The sequence below is a fragment of the Manis javanica genome, chromosome 11, assembly GCF_040802235.1.
Source record: "Manis javanica isolate MJ-LG chromosome 11, MJ_LKY, whole genome shotgun sequence".
Lineage (NCBI taxonomy): Eukaryota > Metazoa > Chordata > Mammalia > Pholidota > Manidae > Manis > Manis javanica.
This window is the reverse complement of record NC_133166.1, coordinates 115824320-115844266: the sequence shown is the minus strand read 5'-3', so window position 1 is coordinate 115844266 and position 19947 is coordinate 115824320. Positions and strand designations below refer to the sequence as shown.

The following is a 19947-nucleotide window of genomic DNA, read 5'->3' as shown; positions in this document are numbered from 1 at the left end:
CCACAGACACGCCCTGGGCTCAGCTACCTCCTGAACAGCCAATTTGGAGCGACTGTGGCACCACCTACAGAATGAGTGACAACCATCAGGAGGCAGGCTCAGCATGTTACTAGGGCCAAAGGCTTAGGGGGGCCGGATGGAGGAAGGGTACAGAGAGGAGACGCCGCTCATTCTCCCAACACGCCTCCCCTCCCCTGCAAGGTCCCCTGGGCCCCAACCCTGAAACAACATCCCAGTAGTGAGCCTTTTTATTGTTGTTTTTTTTTTAATCGAAGGTCCCTTACTGGTCCTGCTTCTGTGAGTGGCCATGACCAAGGGAAAAGGGGAGGGGACCAGGCGGCGCGAGGAGGAGTCATGTCCACAACATACCATTTATACACAGAACTAAACAGACAAGCACAAAGTCACTACTGTGGTTAGAAGTTGGCAGCATGGGAAAGGGGGGAACGGGTGGGGAACTGGGATGTCGTTAAAAAAAAAAATACAGGCCCCCCCAAATTGGGGTCCCTGGGGGGAGCTTGGTCAGCTTCAACCCAAGAGGAATCAGAAGATCAAAAGCAGTTTGGGAAGGCCAGAACCGTCAGGGATGGAGGGAGGAGGAAGGTCCAGGGGGTGGGGGCTGTTTGGCAACCGGGATGAAGGGACTGCCCTCCCCCTGCTGGGATTCCCCCAGCCCCTCCGACATGGCAGGAAGGGGACAGCCTGCAACCCCCATGGGCAGGTCTGGGGCTGCCAGATGCTCCAGGCAGGGGGCTGGAGGAAGCTCACAAAGGCTTGCCCTCCAGGGAGATGACGGCACTGCCCCCCAGCTTCTCTGCTAGGGTGCAGCGGTCCTTGACCTCCTCATAGCAGTTTGCTTGTAATTCATGCTTGATCCCTGTGGGAAAGAAGGGAGAGCTTATGTGAGCAAGCAGCATTGGGCTGGGCGTTTGTGGCTAGGAAGGAGCCAATCAGAAGAGATGAAGGGACAAGGTTACGTTCCAGCAGATTGGGCAGGGGGAGCCTCCCTGCCACCCCATTCTCCCCACCCTGCAGCCAGGGCCTGGGGGGGAAATGCCATGTGGCACCACGCTGGCCCTTACCTGTCAGCTTCTTCTTGATGGCATCCTTGGAGCTGGCATAGATCATTTTGCTCTTAAGGGGTGCACACTCAGGGGCCCTGGAGGGAAAAAAAGTTAGAGAACTTGCAGCCAAGTCTCCTCCTCCAAGCCTAGCTAGCAAGTAGTGCCCTCATGCAATAGATAATTTCAAGAAACCCTTGAGATGGCCCCTAGCACTGAAGCTCTCATCAAGTTCCTCAATGACAATTATTTTTTACAACACACTCCCCCTCAAACACACACCTCAGGATTAACCGGGAGCCACAGATGTTCAGATACTGGGAAGGGGGGCGGGCAGAGCTAGGGCAGGTTAACGGGAAGAAGCGCCTGCATGCGGAGCTCACCAGAAGATAAACACCAGGTCCTCCTTCTTGCTCTCCTTGGTCTCATAGGTTGCGTCATAGAGGGCATAGCGGCAGTCCTTGTCTGGCAGCATCTTGACAAAGGTGGTATAGGGGTCGTCTACAGTCTGGCCCACATCACCTACCAGGATCTCCTTGCCCTCCTCCAGGATGATGTTCTTCTTGTCCTCACTCAGACAGAAAAGCACTGCCTTCTTGCGCTTCTTCACCTCCTCTGGTGTCGATGACTTACGCACCTTCATGTCATTGAACACTTTGATGACACCATCAGAGACAGCTACACCAGACGCCTGAGAGATGAACCACACATACCTCATAAAGAAAAGGTTTCTGAGACTCCCCCTCTTAAGTCCCTCCATCACTTTTTTAGATCCAACTGGACGCCAACAAATACAGTTCTCAGCCTCTAAAGGTCATTAATTCCTTCCCAAGACAAGTGTCAGTATTTTCCCGCAGAGCCACTGTCAAAGGGTCAGACAGGACACAACCCTAGAATGGCAGTCATAAAGCAAACCTCTGATCATCTAATCGAACATAACTCCTCCCCACCCAGACATCACACAGGCTAGAAACTGACAACCGTGAGCATCAGAGCCTTGGCTGAGCTGTGAGCCCAGAATTAAAAGAATGCACAATAACCTACTGATTCATTTCCTACTCACAACACTCAATATCTCAACTTTTGGGGAAAAGCGTGAACTTCGAACTTCACAGAAAAAGGGAACCAGACATCCGGCGAGAGTTGCCTTTTTCGAAAAGAACGAACTAGCACCCACCATGCTAAATGGACACCAACGGTGCTTAACAATTATAAGCCTATCAGAACTGCTCAAAGCAGTTATTACACAAAACAGCCTCTTTCGGGGTTTTCCTTAACCAAAGCAACTCCTAATTAACGTCCTATCCAACAACTCCCTGTCCTCCGGGAAAAATACAGACCCCCAAAGATCGCGGATAGAAAGCGACAAATCAAACTCAAGTGCCGACAATCCTTGAGAGCTCGTAAACTTCTACTCCGGGCTGCATAGGGGGTGTACACCCAGAAGAGGGTGCCCACCGTGAAACCTGCCGCGCCCCCCCTCCCGGAACTGCAGAGGAAGCCGTCCACGTGACGCAGTCGCTTCCGGAGTAGGCGGTGAACGGGGATCCACAAGGACCGGCCCCCTCCGCGACACGAACCCGTTCCCGGAGGCAGCAGAACCTCCAGGGCCTCAATCCCCAAAAGTTGCCTTTACTGACGGATGCGTTAGCCGCCACCGCTGCGGGCCCGAGTATGATTAAGTTGCAAAACGTTCGGCTTTCGCAGCCCTCAGGCCGAACACGGGGAGCGGAGTGATTTCCGGGCGGTGCCCGACTGGGTCACTTCCCTAAACTCGGCTCCACCCTCAGGCCCCATCCGGGAAAACCGAGGGCCCCGCTTGTTCGGGGATTCGGGCCCAGCAGCGAGGCCCGGGCATATGCGCACGCGTCAGCCGGCAGCGCCGTTCCAGCTTTTGCCGGATGTACAGGAGAGTCAGCTTGCTTTTGTGGGCTCGCTCGGGAGCGAGCGAGGCCCTGGCCGCTGCAGTGTCGCACGGAGCAAGCCCCTAATCGCAGGCGCCAGCATCCGGACGCCCGCCGCATCTGCCCCTCCCCGGCTCAAGCATCCCTGCCACCTGCTCTTGAGAAAGGCCCGCCAGCCAAGGGAGGGTAACGCGAACTCACGAACAGCCCCTGGGTGAGGAGCGCGCGCCGAGACCTCTCGCGCGCGCTTTTCCGTCGCCGCCCCCGGCCGAGTTTAGATGCCGCGTGCTCCCGTCGGGAGCGCGCCCGCGTGACCCGGCTTGCTTCGGCCAAGGGGCGGCGCGCGACACCAGCTGTTCCGCGAGGGGCGGGCGCGCGCACGCGCCCCTCCCCCCTCCCCCACGACGAGTGTCTGCGCGGGCGCACCAACGGGGTGGGGGAGGGGAAGGGAGTCCAGGGGGTGCGCGAGGGACGTCCAAGCCGGTCAGCCCCAATGCTCGCGCACGCGCGTCCCGACGGCGCCCGCCCCTCAAGACGAGACCCTCATCCTGCCCGGGGCACTGGGGGAGGGGGTGCCGAAGTCGCTCTCCGATTCCCTCCCGAACGCACAGACGACCGACTCGCAGCCGCCTCCCCTCAAGGCGCTGTGGCCTGGGGCTCACCATGTTTCCGGAAGCGAAAAGGAGACAGCAAGAAGAGTCGGTAGAGACGGGAGCCGCCGCAGCTGCTGCCGGGATCCGACTGAACGCGGCCTCTCCCGGCCCCTTCCGTTTAGTATGAGCCGCACAATGAGGGGCGGGGCGGGCTTCCGGCGCTCCTCCCGCAGGCCGACGGGAAATGAAGTCCGAATGTCCTGCGCTGTCCTCGAGCTCACTGGGTAGCAGAGTCTTTTGGGTCAGCCGGCCTCCCAGAGCCACATTGCATACCGGGAAGTGTAGTCCGAGGCAGCAGGGAGGGGCGGGGCTATGGCCCGGAGGGTCCGCCGATTGGTCGAACTCCCCAGGAAACTGAGCTGAGCCAAGGCCTGGGTGCTCGGTAATATGACCCGAAAACGAGCCCTGAGTTCGTGGCTCTTTACCCCGTTGCGAAACGGTTTTCCCAGAACTATCTTGGCACTTTTTGGATCCCTTGGTCTGAAAATTTTGAGGGAGTTAGTATTCTGCTTTTAGGAATTGAAACTATTCACTGGCTTGGAATCCAGTCCTAGAGTAAGGAAAATCGAAGAATAAAGTGCCATCAATGCAAAAAACCATTCATTGAGCACTTTCCATGTGCAAAGTAACTCTTGTCTCCTGAGAAAAGGCAATATATAACCTCAAAATAGGAAAAAGAAAAAATGGGGGAAGGCTAGGAGAAAATCTTTGAATGCCGGAGACCAAAAGGGCCCACACCCACAAGATGGCAGATTTCCTGCTTCTTTTCCGGGTTTGCTATTCCCGCCAGTGCCCACCGAGACCCAATCACCCTGTACACATTCCTGCTAGCACCACCTGGTGACCAATCATCTTCCGACCCTCCCCTTCCTTGCTGATCGGTATAAATTAAGCCTGCTGCAAATAAACTGCGCCAGCTTGATCAGACACCCTGTCTTGCTGGTCGTTCTTTGTGTCCCTTGCTTGTTCATTTCTGCAGGCGTCTCCGGCTACACTCCACGTTAATCCCGCGGGTCGGGACAACTGGCGCCCAACGTGGGGCCCCCCGGGACTCCTGCTGAAACGTCTGCTCGGAAGCCCTGGCCAGGCATTCATTTGAGTCACCGCACGGGTATTGACCTGACGTCGACTCTGCATGGAGAAGGATCACTGCGGCTCACCCGTCCGTAATACAGATCCTTGAGAGGTGAGTAGACGAATCCCCCAAGCAAGATTCCAAACAACCTCTTGGGTGTTCAGCAGTCCATTTGATCTTATCACTTCCCTCCAGTTTGCTACCGCGATTTATTCCTTGTTTTGTTCACTGATTGTTCCTCTCTGAAAACCTTGTGTTTACTTTGGGCTAACGGTCGTTCACCTCGAAGGCATACCCAGGGGACTCCGACTCCAGAGTCCCTGCCCTAGAGGGTCCAAGCAGGCGGATTGTACCTGCCGACTGTCCTACGTAAACAAGGGCTCGTCTGAGCTGACGAGAGTGGCTCCAGTGTTTCAGGACATTGATGTAATTGCAGCTAAATTGGAGGAAAGGATTCAAATTTTTACAGTGCAAGGGTTGCGGCCATAGTGATGGGCAACTCTCTGAACTCCCATGAAGTCTTCCTTACTGGACTCAAGGAGTCCCTCAGGACACGAGGAATTAGGGTTAAAAGAAAAGACCTTAGGTATTTTTTTACTTTTATCCATGAGACTTGTCCCTGGTTTCCCCTAGAGGGCACTATTGATCACAAACAGTGGAAAAGAGTTGGTGATGCCCTTCAAGATTTTTATCGGACCTTTGGCCCTGAAAAAGTTCCTGTCTCAGCATTTTCATATTGGAACCTTATTCATGACGTCCTTGAGGTTCATTCACAAGATCCCGACATTAAAACTATAATCAAAACAGGAGAAAAAGCTCTCAGAGAGGACTCCCGACCGCCCTCTGCCTGCCCTTCAGTAGCCGTAGATATTCTTGACGAACCCATAATTCCTACTAACAAATCCCCTGAATTTCAACCAGACACAGAATCCCCAAATACCCATGATAAAATTGATACCCAGGACATAGCTGATCCCCCTAAGATTCCAAATATTTATCCCGCACTTACGTCCTTTAAATGGCAAACAACCAGGACATTTTGCTCGCCAGTGCCAGGCAGAGACTCAGCCTCACCCGCCTCGCACTTCCCTGCCTCATACACCCCTGACTCATACTCCCCCCCAAAACCCTATGCCCTCGGTGTCGGCGTGGTTTCCATTGGGCTAATGAATGCCGTTCTAAAACGAATATTGAAGGTACCCCCCTTCCACCACTCCAGGGAAACTCCCAGAGGGGCCAGCCCCTGGCCCCACCACTGAATACGAACCAAGGGGCTATCAGGTTCATTCCCCAAGCTCAACAACAGCAAATCCTCCCTGCGCAAGCATCAGCTCCCTCTCCCGTGCCACCCCAGGAAGCGCAGGCTTGGACCTCTGTTCCGCCACTGACACAATATTAGTACCCGATCAAGGTATCCAGTTGCTCCCCACAGAAACCTATGGACCCTTACCCTCCAATACCTTTGGTCTAATATTAGGACGGGGGAGCTCTACATTAGCTGGCCTTCATATTGTACCAGGAGTTATTGATAATGATTATACAGGACAAATTACCCTCCTAGCTTCTGCTCCGACAGGCCCAATATCTATTTACAAAGGAAAAAGAATAGCTCAACTCCTATTGCTCCCGTTAGACTTAACAAACAAAAGTTACAATAAAAATTTCAGATTGAATGCTGCCTTTGGTTCCTCTGATGCTTATTGGGTGCAACAAATTACCACTGAACGGCCGTTATTAACCCTGCAATTAGATGGCAAATCCTTTGAGGGTTTAGTTGATACAGGAGCAGATGCTACAGTAATATCAGCCCAACAGTGGCCTCCCAGTTGGCCCTGCAGTACGTCCATAACCCATCTCAAAGGCATTGGTCAATCTACTAACCCAAAGCAAAGTTCTAAGATCTTAATTTGGAAGGATAAGGAGGGAAATTCAGGACAAGTCCAACCTTACATAGTCGCTGGATTGCCCATTAATCTATGGGGCCGTGACATTCTATCTCAATTGAAGCTCGTCATGGCCAGCCCAAATGACATAATTGCCCGACAAATGCTTAATCAAGGCTATCTCCCTGGCCAAGGTTTAGGAAAATACAGTCAAGGCATAAAAGAACCCCTTACTGTTATACCCAAGAATGACCGTTTAGGATTAGGGAACAACAATTTTCCATGAGGGCCATTGACCTTCCTGTACCCCATGCAGACAAAATAAAATGGAAATCAGATTCGCCTGTTTGGGTGGATCAATGGCCCTTGAATCAAGAAAAACTCACAGCAGCTACTAAGTTAGTACAGGAACAATTAGCTGCTGGACACTTAGAACCCACTACTTCTCCTTGGAATACGCCAATATTTGTAATTAAGAAAAAATCAGGAACATGGAGACTCCTCCAAGACCTCAGAGAAATCAACAAAACCATGTTCTCAATGGGGGCCCTTCAACCCGGTCTCCCCTCTCCTATAGCCATCCCAGCCAATTATTTCAAGATCATCATTGATCTTAAAGATTGTTTCTTTACCATTCCTCTCCATCCCCAAGATAGAGAGCGCTTTGCCTTTAGTATTCCTGTCACCAATTTTAAAGGACCCATGCACCGCTACCAATGGAAAGTACTCCCTCAAGGTATGGCAAATAGCCCCACACTGTGTCAAAAATTTGTAGCCCAAGCCGTAGATCCCCTCCGAACCCGATGGCCTTCCATCTATATCATTCATTATATGGATGATATCCTTCTAGCTGGAGCCTCCCGCACTCAAGTCCTAACATGCAGTCAAGAACTGACCACCCATCTCACCTTTTTCGGTCTTCAAATTGCCCCAGATAAAATTCAATTAACAGATCCCTATTACTACCTTGGGTTTGAATTGACTTGGAACAAAATTACCACCCAGAAAATTCGATTAAGAACGTCACACTTACATACACTGAATGACTTCCAAAAGTTCTTAGGGGACATTAATTGGCTCAGACCCTATCTTAAATTAACCACTGGAGAGTTAAAACCTCTTTTTGATATACTACAAGGAGACCCCGATCCCTCATCCCCTCGGAAACTGTCCACCGAAGCAAAAGAAACTTTAAACATTGTTGAAACAGCTATACAACAACAAATTACGTTCCTATCCTATGACAGGCCCTTCGCTCTCATCATTTGTAATACGCCGCATACTCCTACTGGGGTCTTATGGCAGAATAATCCCCTATTATGGATTCATTTGCCCTCTTCCCCATCTAAAGTCCTCATTACATACCCTTTGCTAGTTGCAAAAATCATAAGGATGGGCAGAGAAAAGAGCCGTCAGTATTTTGGCAGAGATCCTGATCAGCTTATCATCCCCTACACTAAAGAGCAAATAGATTGGCTTCTCCAAAATGAAGATGATTGGATTATAGCCCTTACTTCTTTCCAAGGTAAAATAGATAATCATTATCCCTCACACAAACTCCTACAATTTTCACGATTACATCCTTTTATTTTCCCAAAAATAACCTCATCCACTCCCTTAGACAACGCCCCTTTAGTTTTCTCTGATGGCTCCTCCTCGGGTATAGCTGCCTATGTTATTAATTCACAGAGTCACAGCATTCAATCACCTTTCAAATCAGCTCAGCTTGTAGAATTATTTGCTATCCTACAAATTTTCAAAGTGTTGAGTCAAGTTCCTTTTAACCTGTATACTGACAGTGCTTATATAGCATATTCAGTTCCGATTCTAGAAACAGTCCCTCACATTAAGCCTTCTACCAATGCTGTTTCCCTCTTCCAACAACTCCAAACCTTTATATTACGCAGACAAGCCCCTTTCTATATTGGACACCTACGAGCCCACACCGACCTTCCTGGTCCCCTCTCCCAAGGCAATGCCCTTGCAGATCAAAATACCCGCTTCACATATTCTGTTACAACCGATGCAGTTACCAAAGCTAGTCAATATCATGCTCTTCACCATGTGAATGCTCACACTCTTCGGCTTTTATTTAAACTTACTAGAGAACAAGCTAGGCAGATTGTTAAAGACTGTTCAGGGTGTGTTACCTCACTGCCCCTCCCCCATTTAGGAGTCAACCCGAGAGGTTTACTCCCTAATGAGATCTGGCAAATGGATGTTACCCATATTCCTGAATTTGGAGCTCTTAAATATACCCATGTAACTATTGATACTTACAGTGGTTTTATATTTGCCACCCTTCACAGTGGAGAGGCCACTAAGAATGTCATAGCCCATGTTCTTCAATGCATTACTGTTATTGGTAAGCCTCAGACTATTAAGACAGACAATGGACCTGGATACACTTCGCAAGCATTCCAAAATTTTTGTCATCAATTTCAAATTAAGCATATCACCGGTATCCCGTACAACCCCCAAGGACAAGGAATAGTCGAGCGGGCCCATCAGACAATAAAGAGTACAATTAACAAACTTAAAACCAACACAGCGTACCCTATAAGAGGCTCTCCAAAAAACCTCCTTAATCATGCTTTATTTACACTCAATTTCTTACAATTTCTTACAATTAGATAGCCACAATAAGTCAGCCGCCGACAGGTTGTGGCACCAAGAAACAAAAACCCAATTTGCAGAAGTCCTATGGAAAGATCCTTTAACTTTTAAATGGCATGGTCCGGACCCAGTCCTTATCTGGGGTAGAGGTCACGCCTGTGTATATGATACGCAAGGAAACGGACCTCGATGGTTACCCGAACGCCTTGTTAAGCCCATCAATACTTCTTCAAAACAAAATTGTAATAACTTAATACATTCCAGGGAGGAGAATCTACCCTGAGAACAGTTTTTCCTTGCCTTTCAGGAAGAAGATAAGTGTTCATCATCACTGGACAAGGTAAGCCCACCTGACCTTTGTTAGCACAGTTGTAAGCCCACTACCAGTAATCTTGCCTATTTTCATTAAACCCTAAAACATCATCATGTCCGCTATCCATTCCCTTATCGTTACTGTAATAGTCACTGCTGTCTTAGGAGGATTTGGGCCCCCTCCAACTAGAGAAGAACTCTACATTCAGTTGTTTGGAAGCCCTTGTGATTGTAAGGGAGGAGTAATGGATTTAGGCCCTAGTCTGGGAGGACATAAACAAATAACATCTCAAGGGGAAAAACTAATAGCTGGACCTCAGCTTACCACCAGAGGACCTATAGACTGCCAAGATAAAATAGCATACCTCACAGCAGATATCTCTGCAGGCGGATTTTCATCCGGAAGAGGTTGGCAGCCCCAGTCCTGGAAATGTGTAAAAAAGCCCAAAATTATACCTACAATTAATGGCAAACCAGGGCCTTGTCCCGACCCCTGCCAAAAAGCCACTGAATTACACTCTACCTGTTACCGCACTGTCCAACAGTGCACTGGTGCCGATGGCAAAAAATATCTAACAGCCATCTTACAAAATGGTTATGCTGGTTCCTTTGGAGGCGAGTATGATTATAGCAACCCCCGAGGACATTCTAAATATGCACAAGCCTCCTGCCATGGCCAAATTGGCAAGGCGATTTGCTGGCCACCGCAAGCCCCGATTCACATATCTGATGGCGGTGGACCAACAGACAAAGTAAGAGAAGCCCAAGTTCAAAAGAAAATTGAAGAAATTATCAAAGAAATATACCCTCCCCTAGAGTATCACCCTCTAGCCTTGCCCAAGTCTCGTGGCATAGATCTTGACACCCAGACTGTTGATACTCTAAAAGCCACCCATAGCGCACTAAACGCTACTAATCCCAGCCTTGCTGAAAATTGCTGGCTGTGCATGACCCTTGGTACACCTATGCCCCTCGCAATTCCCACTAACGCTACCACTACACTGCCAGAACAGAATTGTACTCTTAACTCACCTTTTAGAGTACAGCCTGTAGGATTTAACACATCCCTATGCATACAAAAGCAGCCCCAGAATAATAGTGATGACGTGAACGTAGGATTTGCCTCTTTCACAAATTGCTCCCAAGTTTCTAATTATTCCTCAGCTATCTGCCCCGCTATTGGACAAGTTTTTGTCTGTGGAGGAAACCTAGCCTTCACTGCCTTACCCTCAAATTGGACTGGGTTATGTGTGCAAGCCAGTATTCTCCCAGATATTGATATTATCCCAGGAGAAGAACCTATCCCCATACCCAGCTTTGAGTATATAGCAGGGCATCCACGCTCTAAAAGAGCCATCCAGCTTATCCCACTCCTAGTAGGCCTCGGGATTACTACCGCAGTGGCCACAGGAACAGCAGGGGCAGGAATAGCCATACATTCCTACCATAAGCTGTCCCATCAATTAATTAATGATGTTCAAACTCTCTCAGGAACAATCAATGATCTCCAAGACCAAATTGACTCACTTGCAGAGGTAGTTTTGCAAAATCGTCGAGGTTTAGACCTCACAGCAGAACAGGGAGGTATCTGTTTAGCTTTGCAGGAAAAATGCTGCTTCTACGCCAACAAGTCAGGCATTGTTCGAGATAAGATAAAGATTCTCCAAGAAGATCTGGAGAGAAGAAGGAAAGAACTCCAGAATAACCCTCTTTGGACAGGATTGAATGGACTCCTCCCGTACCTCCTTCCTATATTAGGCCCTCTTTTAGGATTACTACTGGTACTTTCTTTCGGCCCCTGGGCTTTTCAAAAACTTACAATGTTAATCAAACAGCAAATTGACTCCGTAGCAAAGCCCATCCAAGTTCATTATCACCGCCTTGCTTTAGCTGACCAAGGTGTGAATCTTTACATAGAGCCCTAAGCTGGCAATAAAATAAACCAGGAACGAGCTATGTCAAGGTTTCTTGTCCTGTCCCTTGACAACATCTCTGGGCAATTAGGCGGGTAGTCAATGACGGGTAATTAAGAGGTTGTACCTGCAGAAAAACAGGACAGACATAAGACCTCTGGTAAAAAATAACAGGGGCCGACCTAATACTGGGGCAAGCTCCTATTTACATAGGCCGATCCAGTATTGGGGCAAGCTCCCCTGAAGATACCAAGCCGACTTCAAAAAGAGGCAAGCTCCTGAAAAACAGAGGCCAGGTACAAAACCTCTAAACCTAAGACAGGCACCGTCTACCCAGTAGATAAAAAGCTCCAAGTTCCTGTCCCAACCCCTCCTAAAAAGAATAGAAAAGGAGGAGATGCCGGAGACCAAAAGGGCCCACACCCACAAGATGGCGGATTTCCTGCTTCTTTTCCGGGTTTGCTATTCCCGCCAGTGCCCACCGAGACCCAATCACCCTTGTACACATTCCTGCCAGCACCACCTGGTGACCAATCATCTTCCGACCCTCCCCTTCCTTGCTGATCGGTATAAATTAAGCCTGCTGCAAATAAACTGCGCCAGCTTGATCAGACACCCTGTCTTGCTGGTCGTTCTTTGTGTCCCTTGCTTGTTCATTTCTGCAGGCGTCTCCGGCTACACTCCACGTTAATCCCGCGGGTCGGGACATTTGAAAATAGAGTTTTGTCCTTGTTTTAAAGGTGTTTGCCAAGCATTGAAGTATTATATGTCCTTTATTGGAGAAAAGAAAATGGATAAGCCAGACTTGGATCTTATTCTCGAGTTGATAGGTATATGGTTAATTTAAAATCCGCAAAAACTAAGACACAAGCTCTGTGGAAACATAAGCTTTAAAAAGAGAAACAGGTGAGGAACTAAGGAAAGATTTCGCTGGCTTCGAACAACGGCCTCACTGCAGGAAAAGAAGACACGGTCGCAAACAAGGAGACCGGGGACAAGGACTCCATAAGCGGAATAAATGGTATAAAGGAAGAGTTGGAAGGCAAGGCGGGTCTTCACGACCTGGGGAACGACGTCCAAGGAGTAGGGTACCTCTCAAGAGCATGCCGGGGGTTGAAGTTTGAGCCATCCTGCCGCTCCGCCCACCAACCAAACGCCCGGGAGCCCCAGGTGCTAGCGGTCTCTCGACCCCTGCTTCCAGCAAGCGACCCAGGCAGATGAGGAAGGCTCTACCTTTCTCCAGCCTCGGAGTTTCCAAGAGCAATAAGGAGGGGGAGGGGGACTTCGCGGTTACCCTGGAGACGCGCTCCCACCCGCCCCTAGCCGCGGGATGCCCTAGATGTCCTTATTAGGACAAGAGACTAGAGAGGGAGGGGCCAAACCGAACGCCGGCTGGAGGCTCCTTATAAGGCAGCGTCGTGCAAGAGGCGGGAGTTCGGAGCTGGCTGGGGCGGGGCAAGAGTGGAGGATGCAGGATCTAGCCTGGGCGGAGTCTGAGGGGGCAGGTCTGGAGCTCGGTACAAAGCTGAGGGCTGCTGTCCCTGGCAAGACCCTCGTGCCTAACTCCTTTATGTATGTCCCTCAGTATGGTACCCCTTTGCAGTTTTCATCTTAGGCCCGTCTCCCGCGAGTCACAAAAACGGCTAGACGTTCTCCCCTGGGTCCCTCGTCCAAGCTTACGCCCCCGCCTACACCCCTAAATTTAGCCACGTGCCCAAGTCAAGCCCCCTACACCTGCCCTGATGCCCAGCACTACCTATTTGTCCCACTTTTATTTGTCCTCCATCCTCGTCGCTTTGGCCTTCCTTGCACTTCCCTGACTTTGCTCCACTCCCCAAGTGCCGTGTTCCTCAGCTCCAGATCACCGCTTCCTCGCCGGGTCCGTCAGCTCCTCCTGCGTTACCTTTGCGTACTCATCCTATACCCCTTCCTAGATGCCCCTCGTTAGTCCGGGCAGAGGAAATCCTGGTGCAAAATACCTCTAAAAACCGAAGTCAGCCAAAGGGAGAAATAAAATTTTAAATTCGTTTATTGCTGACAAACTGCAGACGGGACTATTACCTCTTCCCAGCTCTAGCAGAAGCCAAAAATCGCCCCTCCCCTCCCCTCTCGGGTACAGATAAGCCCTCCAAGCCCAGGTAATCACCCTCTGATATGGAGATGAACTTCTCTCCGCCCCTGAGGAAAGATGCAAATGCACTAAAGCCATACTTCTTTCCACCTCTGCACACCTATTGATATGCAGAAGTACTAAAGCCAGGCGAGATATTCTGGAAAGGTTACAATTTTACCCACACTCCTGCAAATATAGCCGCACCCATTTGTTCCCCCACCCCCCACTCTTAGGCTCTTCTGAGTCTCCACCGTCCTCTTCACGGGTGACACTTTTAACGGACAACCTCAGATTCCGTTAAACGCCGCCTCAGCCAGCCCTCCCAGCCACCGGAGGCGCTGTTCGCCTTCCTCTTTCCTGCACAAAGAGAACGCCGCTCTCGAATTTGGGGTGTAAGGAAGGGGCGGGTCAAGACGCTGAGGGCCGGGGTGGACCGTGTCCCAAACGCTCGTTCTGGCGTGAGGGGCGGGGGACGAAAGTCCGTAGAGACGCTCGCGGCACTACTTAAAGTAGTACAGGGGCGGGGAGGGCAGCAGGAGGCTGTCTTCTAGTTAGCGCCCCGTGTTGGGACCACGTGGTTGGAGAAGTCCCGCCCTCACCCTCCAGAGTCCCGTGTTCGAATCTTTTCTCAAGAAGTGGCGGTGTCCCAGTCGCGCCGGCTTGAGGCGCCAGAGGACCCACGGTGGGACTCATGGCAGCGCCGGTCCGCCTGGGCCGGAAACGCCCGCTGCCGGTGTGCCCCAATCCGCTTTTCGTGCGCTGGCTGAGCGAGTGGCGGGACGAGGCAGCCAGCAGGGGGCGCCGCACTCAATTCGTGTTTCAGAAGGTGGGTCCTGGCCTGGCCTGATGCGGACAGGTACTGGCCTAGCCAGACCAGGCCTGTTTTGACCCGGTACTGTACCCTCTACCGCCGCCAGGCGCTGCGCTCCCTCCGGCGGTACCCACTGCCCCTGCGCAGCGGCAAGGAAGCTAAGATCCTGCGGCACTTCGGAGACGGGCTCTGCCGGATGCTGGACGAGCGACTGCAGCAGCACCAAGCGTCAGGCGGTGAGCGTTGGGGCAGGGAGTGGTGGTCCCCTGAGCCTCCCCCCGTGCAACCTCCGTAACCACCTGGGATACCCTAGCTTCAGGCTCCCCTCTCCCGTCCAAGTTGCTTTCTGACCTTGAGCCAGTAGCTGGCTCTCAGAGCTTCAACGCTGTCACCAAAAGAGCTGGCAGCATCCCAGACCCTACCACTTGCTGGATTCCCTGGGGCCAGGAGTTGACCATCTTCTGCTCCCGCAGGTGACCATGTGGATCCACCACCTGGAGCAAAGAGTCCAGCCCCAGGAGGGCCACCTGCGGGAGTCCCAGACTCTTCCATGCCAGTGAGGAGGGGACAAAGGGAGTGGGAAGGAAAGTGGGAGCACCAGGAGTTAGTTTTCTGGTTTGGGGGCCTTATCAGGCCTGAGTCAAGACCTCCCACCAGTAACACCTGGACTTGGGCAAATAAATGATTTCTCATTTGAATTAAGAAAAAAACTACGGATAGGGATGTTGATTCATAATAGTCAGCTGAGAGAGTTCTATGATCAAACTATTTAGGGGGCCAATCTAGTTGTTGGGGTTGCTAGTATTGGTTGCTTGCCTTACCACCTCCCTCCTGCAGTGGGTGGGGGCACTGAGACCAGGCCAGGCAGGTTATGCTCCCCCAACCCCCTGCAACTCTCCACCATCTCATCCCAGCTTTGCAGGAGCTTATGCCATCATCTGGGCCGATTTACAGATATAGAGACTAAGAGGCAGCCTAGTGACTTGCCCAGGGTCATGTAGCTTGCTGAGCTGGAACCTGAACTTCAGCCCTGCCAGGAATTCGATCTCCAACAGCTCTCTGGCTTTTGGGCTCAGAGCCCCTCTGTACCTTTCAGATTCCAGCCCAGCGCAAAGCCGGAGGCTCTAGCAGCAGCTGGCCAGCTCGGCACTCAGGAGCGCGAGCAGTACTGTTGCTGCTCTACAGGGAGCACCTGGTGAGGTCCTGGCTGCCACAGGACTCGGGATCCCAGGCAGTGGGCGGGACGCTTCTGGAGGAGACGGGCTCTAGCACTGAACCTACTTTGGTTACATTTCTGCCTTGGTTACAGAGTCCTAGTGGCCACAGCTTCCTAACCAAGGAGGAGTTGCTGCAGAGGTGTACACAGAAGGCTCCCAAGGTGAGCACTGACTTGGGTGGGGAAGCACAAGGCTAAGCAGCTCTGGATCCGACTCTGAGCCCACTAGATTCTGCCCTTCTCGGGAGCAATGCACAGGGAGCTGGACACATAGTGGTACCAGGGGCTCTCTAAGGTTCTCCTCCTGTGAACAGGTGGCCCTTGGGAGTGCTCGGCCCTGGCCAGCCCTCCGCTCCCTCCTTCAGAGGAACCTGGTCCACAGGACACACAGACCAGCCAGGTGGGGTCAACTACAGGGGATATAGGAGGAAGGGAGGGGGAGCATACCTGACATTCTGAGCAGCGCCCTGCAGTCACCCAGCATATGCCAGGCTTTGTGCATAGATTCTCAACAGATTGGGGAAGGGAGGGCTTCCCTCCAGGAACCCACACTATTGGAGTTCCAGGAGGGTCTGAGAGACCAATCAGTAGGTGGGAGGAAGGAGAGGGTGCCACAGGTTATTGGAGGAACAGAAAGGCTTTGCTGAGGACATGGCATTCGACGTGTCTTAGAATCCAGTGGGTAGAGATGCCGGAAAGGCTTACCAGAGAGAAGAAGAGTTTCTCTGAGATGCATTTATTACAGGCTTGAAAAATGAGCCTGGGCAGGTCTAGAGGAAGCTGATCTGAGCAGCAAGAACACCCAGGCCCAGGGACGGGGGTTGTGGAAGCTTGTTTGTGCCTGGTCTCCCGAGCCGGGGAGGCCAGCGAGGCCAGCCTAGCAGGGGTGGGAAGGAGAGTCAGCCAGGCAGGAGTGAAGAAGGGAGATCTCTGCTCATCTCCTCCGCCTACTAGGTACTCATTGACCCCGGAGGGTCTGGAGCTGGCCCAGAAGCTGGCCGAGTCAGAGGGTCTGAGTTCACTGACTGTGGGCATTGGGCCAGAGCAGACCCCTGGGGAGGAGCCGGAAGTGCCAGGAGCAGCCTCGGCTGAGCTGTAAGGATGAGGGGAGAGGGGGGGAACGGGAACAGGAGAGGTCCCGGGAACAAGGCCAGCCCCTGACCCCTGTATCCATCACCGATAGCTGAGCTGTGCCCGCATGCCTCCTATGGACTGGGAGGGAGCTGCCTGGCACTGGGGTTCTGGCCTCACACACACCAGCCCACTCGCCCCTACATCCCCACTTAGAGGCGCCAGCAAAGGGAGTATTCAGCAGCCTCCACTGGAGCTGGGGCCTGGAGAGTACAGGGTGCTGTTGTGTGTGGACGTTGGCGAGACCAAGGGGTGAGTGAGGTGGGGCATTGTGAAGGAGAGGAAGTTGAGGGGTGGCACTGGCCTGCCCTGACAGGCCTCCCACCTTGCAACTCCAGGGCAGGACACAGGTCAGAGCTGCTCCGCCAGCTGCAGCGGCTGCACGTGACCCACATGGTGCGTAAGCTGCATGTTGGGGACTTTGTGTGGGTGGCGCAGGAAACCTGCCCTAGAAATCCAGGTAAGGGGTAAGGACAGTCAGGTGGGTGTCAGAGGCAGGGCCTGGGTGGGGCGGGGGGCACAGACATGAGCCAACAGAACCATTCTTGGCAGCGAGGCCTGGGGAGCTAGTCTTGGACCACATTGTGGAGCGCAAGCGACTGGATGACCTGTGCAGCAGCATCATTGACGGCCGCTTCCGGGAGCAGAAGGTGCCTTTATTGGACTTGCCATGTTCCCTGCTCACTGTCTGTTCTGAGGGCCTCCTCCTCATCCCAGAGGAATATGTGGCGCTTCTGGGTGGCCTTGAGGCAGAACGCCCACAACTCCAGCCACATCTCCATTAGAGCTGCTCCAGAACAGCCCTGAGATCAGACCCCTCAGGTCCCTCCAGGTGCACAGTAGGTGGGCAGGGTATTCGGGCTGTGCTGAGGAACATGTGTAAGACCCCTGGGGTGTCTAGCCCCTGCAGTCTAGGGTAATCAAAGTCCAAACCTCCAGGAGTGGAACTGCAGCAGCTGTAGCTCAGTGCTGCCTGCTGGGCTGACCCTGTAAGTCAGAGGCCACATATAGGTCAAGGGAGGTTTGAAAACGGGATCATTCAGAGATGGTAGAATGGCTTTCCATGAAAGAGTAACAGCACGAGCAAAGGTATGGAGGCCACTCCAAGACAGGTAAAGAGGCTGGGGAGGATGAGGAGGTTAATTGGTGGGACCATGGTTCCATTATTATTTTGAGTGGGACATATGGACATAGGGGACCATGGGCACCCAGGCCTGTCCCTCCTGCCCCTCTGTCTGCCTGCCCAGTTCCGGCTGAAACGCTGTGGCCTAGGGCACCGAGTGTACCTGGTGGAGGAATATGGCTCAGTGCACAAGCTCAGCCTTCCCGAGAGCACGCTGCTACAGGCTGTCACCAATACTCAGGTGAGCTGGGAGGGAAGGGCCAGGCTGGCAGGGACCTTGTGGTCCATGGCTCCAGCCAAGAGTCACTGTCCCTCTCTTGATCTTCTGCCCAGGTCATCGATGGATTCTTTGTGAAGCGCACAGCAGACATTAAGGAGTCAGCTGCCTATCTGGCCCTCCTGACGCGGGGCCTGCAGAGATTCTATCAGGTGAGCAAGTGCATCGGTCTGGTATTGGCCCCTTACTGGGGCCCTGTGCTCCCCAAGGAAAGCAAGGTGAGTGAGAGCCTTATTTCTCAGGCTGGCCCACTGAGGCCTGGGTTTGGGTGAGCACTGCCTGGGGCTGTTCCCTACAGCTCTGGCCTGGCCTCACTCCCCTTTTCCCTCAGGGCCGTGCCCTCTGCAGTCGCCCCTGGGGAACCCCAGGGGATGCTGAATCAGGGTCCAGGCCCTCCCCAGATCCTGTCTGTTCACTCCTCACCTTCAATGACTTCAACTCAGGAGCCATCAAGAACAAGGTACTGCCCCTGCCCAGCCCCTCCTTACAAGTTCTAGCCCCAGACCCTCCTTATTGAGTCTCCCCAACCCTAGGCCCAGTCAGTGCAGGAGGTGTTTGCCAGGCAGCTGATGCAGGTGTGTGGAGTGAGTGGGGAGAAAGCAGCAGCCCTGGTGGATCGGTTCAGCACCCCTGCCAGGTAGGCCCTCACTGGGCCCCTTAAAAGTCCTCTGCTCCTGCCCTGCCTGCACAGAATTCAGCTCGGCCCATGTTTTGTGGAGAGGGCTGGCCAGATCCAGAGATAGACAGACCCAGATGAACTCTGGGGAGTTCATGGAGGTCAGGTGGTGAGGAAGATGGAGTCAGCCAGGCCCAAACAGTATTTCAAGCATTAGGGAGTCTACAGAAGGAAGGAAGACACTCCAACTGCAGCAGAGGTGGCTTCCTAGAGGAAGGGGTTGGGCCATGAACGCTGGGTCATAGATGGCCATAACTGGGGACCACTTGCAGAAGCATGAAGGGAGGGCAAGTGGGATGGAGCCCTTCAATGCCAGGCTTAGGAAGCGCAGCAGTGGTCTTGACTCCTCCAACCCATGCTGACCCCTTCCTGCCTGTCTTCCATGACATTGGCCTGAAGCAACTCAGAATGGGCCAGCAGTGTGCCACTGTCAAGCCTTAGAAACTCAAACACCCCATCCCATCCCCAGCCTACTGGCCGCCTATGATTCCTGTGGCACCCCCAAGGAACAGGAGATGATGCTGAGCACCATCAAGTGTGGGCAGCTACAGAGGTGAAGGCAAGGGACAGAATGTGGAGGGTGGGGTCAGGACCACAGTGGCCCGGGGCCTGACCCTTGCCTGTATCTCTCTTCATGCAGGAATCTGGGGCCTGCTTTGAGCAGGACCTTGTCCCAGCTCTACTGCAGCCCCGGCCCCCTGACCTGACCTATGCCACGAGACAGATCCCAGCCTCATCTTCCCAGGTTCGCCAGCCTTTTAATCTGAATCTCTTGGGCTACAATAAAAACCTAAGTGTTTGCAACTGCATGTGTTGTGGAAAAGATGCCCGGTCCCAGAGGCCTTGTGAGATGTCTAGGCAGGAACTCAGGGAAGTTGGGTCCAGGGGTTTTAAACCGAGCTCCTCAGGACCTTGGGGTCCCCTGGTGGAGCACTGAGACTGCTAGGGAGACAGAGTCAGTGAGGCACTGCAACTTTGAATCTAGTCTCTGTCATCAGAGTTCCCTGATGACGTAAATTGGCCTTTGATAAGAGCTTGGAAAACACTAATGATCCAATTGCCTCTCATTTTATGGATTGGAAAACAGGCCAGGGAGCTACTTGGGTTTGTGCAAAGTGAACATTTGAGGCCAAGCTAGGAATGAAACACAGCGCCTCTGGGCACTATTTAGAGCAGGGCTTCT

General features: G+C 52.4%; 2 protein-coding genes and 1 long non-coding RNA gene across 11 annotated transcripts; 2 read left to right on the top strand and 1 right to left on the bottom strand.

Annotated features, from left to right (window-relative positions):
* Window positions 1-230: 230 nt before the first annotated feature.
* On the bottom strand, window positions 231-3771 carry CFL1 (cofilin 1). 2 transcript variants are annotated; one of them, XM_036995623.2, is made up of 4 exons: window positions 3628-3771; window positions 1445-1752; window positions 1083-1159; window positions 231-877 (listed from the first exon to the last, which is right to left on the bottom strand). In XM_036995623.2, the coding sequence occupies exons 1-4, from the start codon at window positions 3628-3630 to the stop codon at window positions 765-767; spliced, it is 501 nt and encodes a 166-aa protein (XP_036851518.1). In that variant the 5' UTR covers window positions 3631-3771; the 3' UTR covers window positions 231-764. The 2 variants fall into 2 exon arrangements, with proteins under 2 accessions (XP_036851518.1, XP_036851520.1); XM_036995625.2 differs by lacking the exon at window positions 3628-3771 and adding an exon at window positions 3167-3314.
* Window positions 3772-3930: 159 nt separating this feature from the next.
* On the top strand, window positions 3931-12058 carry LOC108399176 (uncharacterized). Its single transcript, XR_012123145.1, has 2 exons — window positions 3931-4804; window positions 9500-12058. It is a non-coding gene; the product is annotated as an uncharacterized lncRNA (long non-coding RNA).
* A 1694-nt stretch (window positions 12059-13752) lies between these two features.
* On the top strand, window positions 13753-19568 carry MUS81 (MUS81 structure-specific endonuclease subunit). Of its 8 annotated transcripts, none has more exons than XM_036995381.2 (16): window positions 13753-14356; window positions 14448-14577; window positions 14815-14897; window positions 15438-15536; window positions 15651-15719; window positions 15872-15957; window positions 16512-16652; window positions 16845-16940; window positions 17027-17148; window positions 17241-17338; window positions 17936-18052; window positions 18145-18240; window positions 18420-18548; window positions 18622-18725; window positions 19234-19317; window positions 19405-19568. In XM_036995381.2, exons 1-16 carry the CDS (start codon window positions 14222-14224, stop codon window positions 19469-19471), a joined length of 1656 nt encoding a protein of 551 aa, XP_036851276.1. In that variant the 5' UTR covers window positions 13753-14221; the 3' UTR covers window positions 19472-19568. The 8 variants fall into 8 exon arrangements, 6 of the variants coding, with proteins under 6 accessions (XP_036851276.1, XP_036851277.1, XP_036851280.1 ...); XR_005055115.2 differs by having other exon boundaries at window positions 13779-14356; window positions 19164-19317; XR_005055116.2 differs by lacking the exon at window positions 18622-18725 and having other exon boundaries at window positions 13780-14356.
* Window positions 19569-19947: the final 379 nt, after the last annotated feature.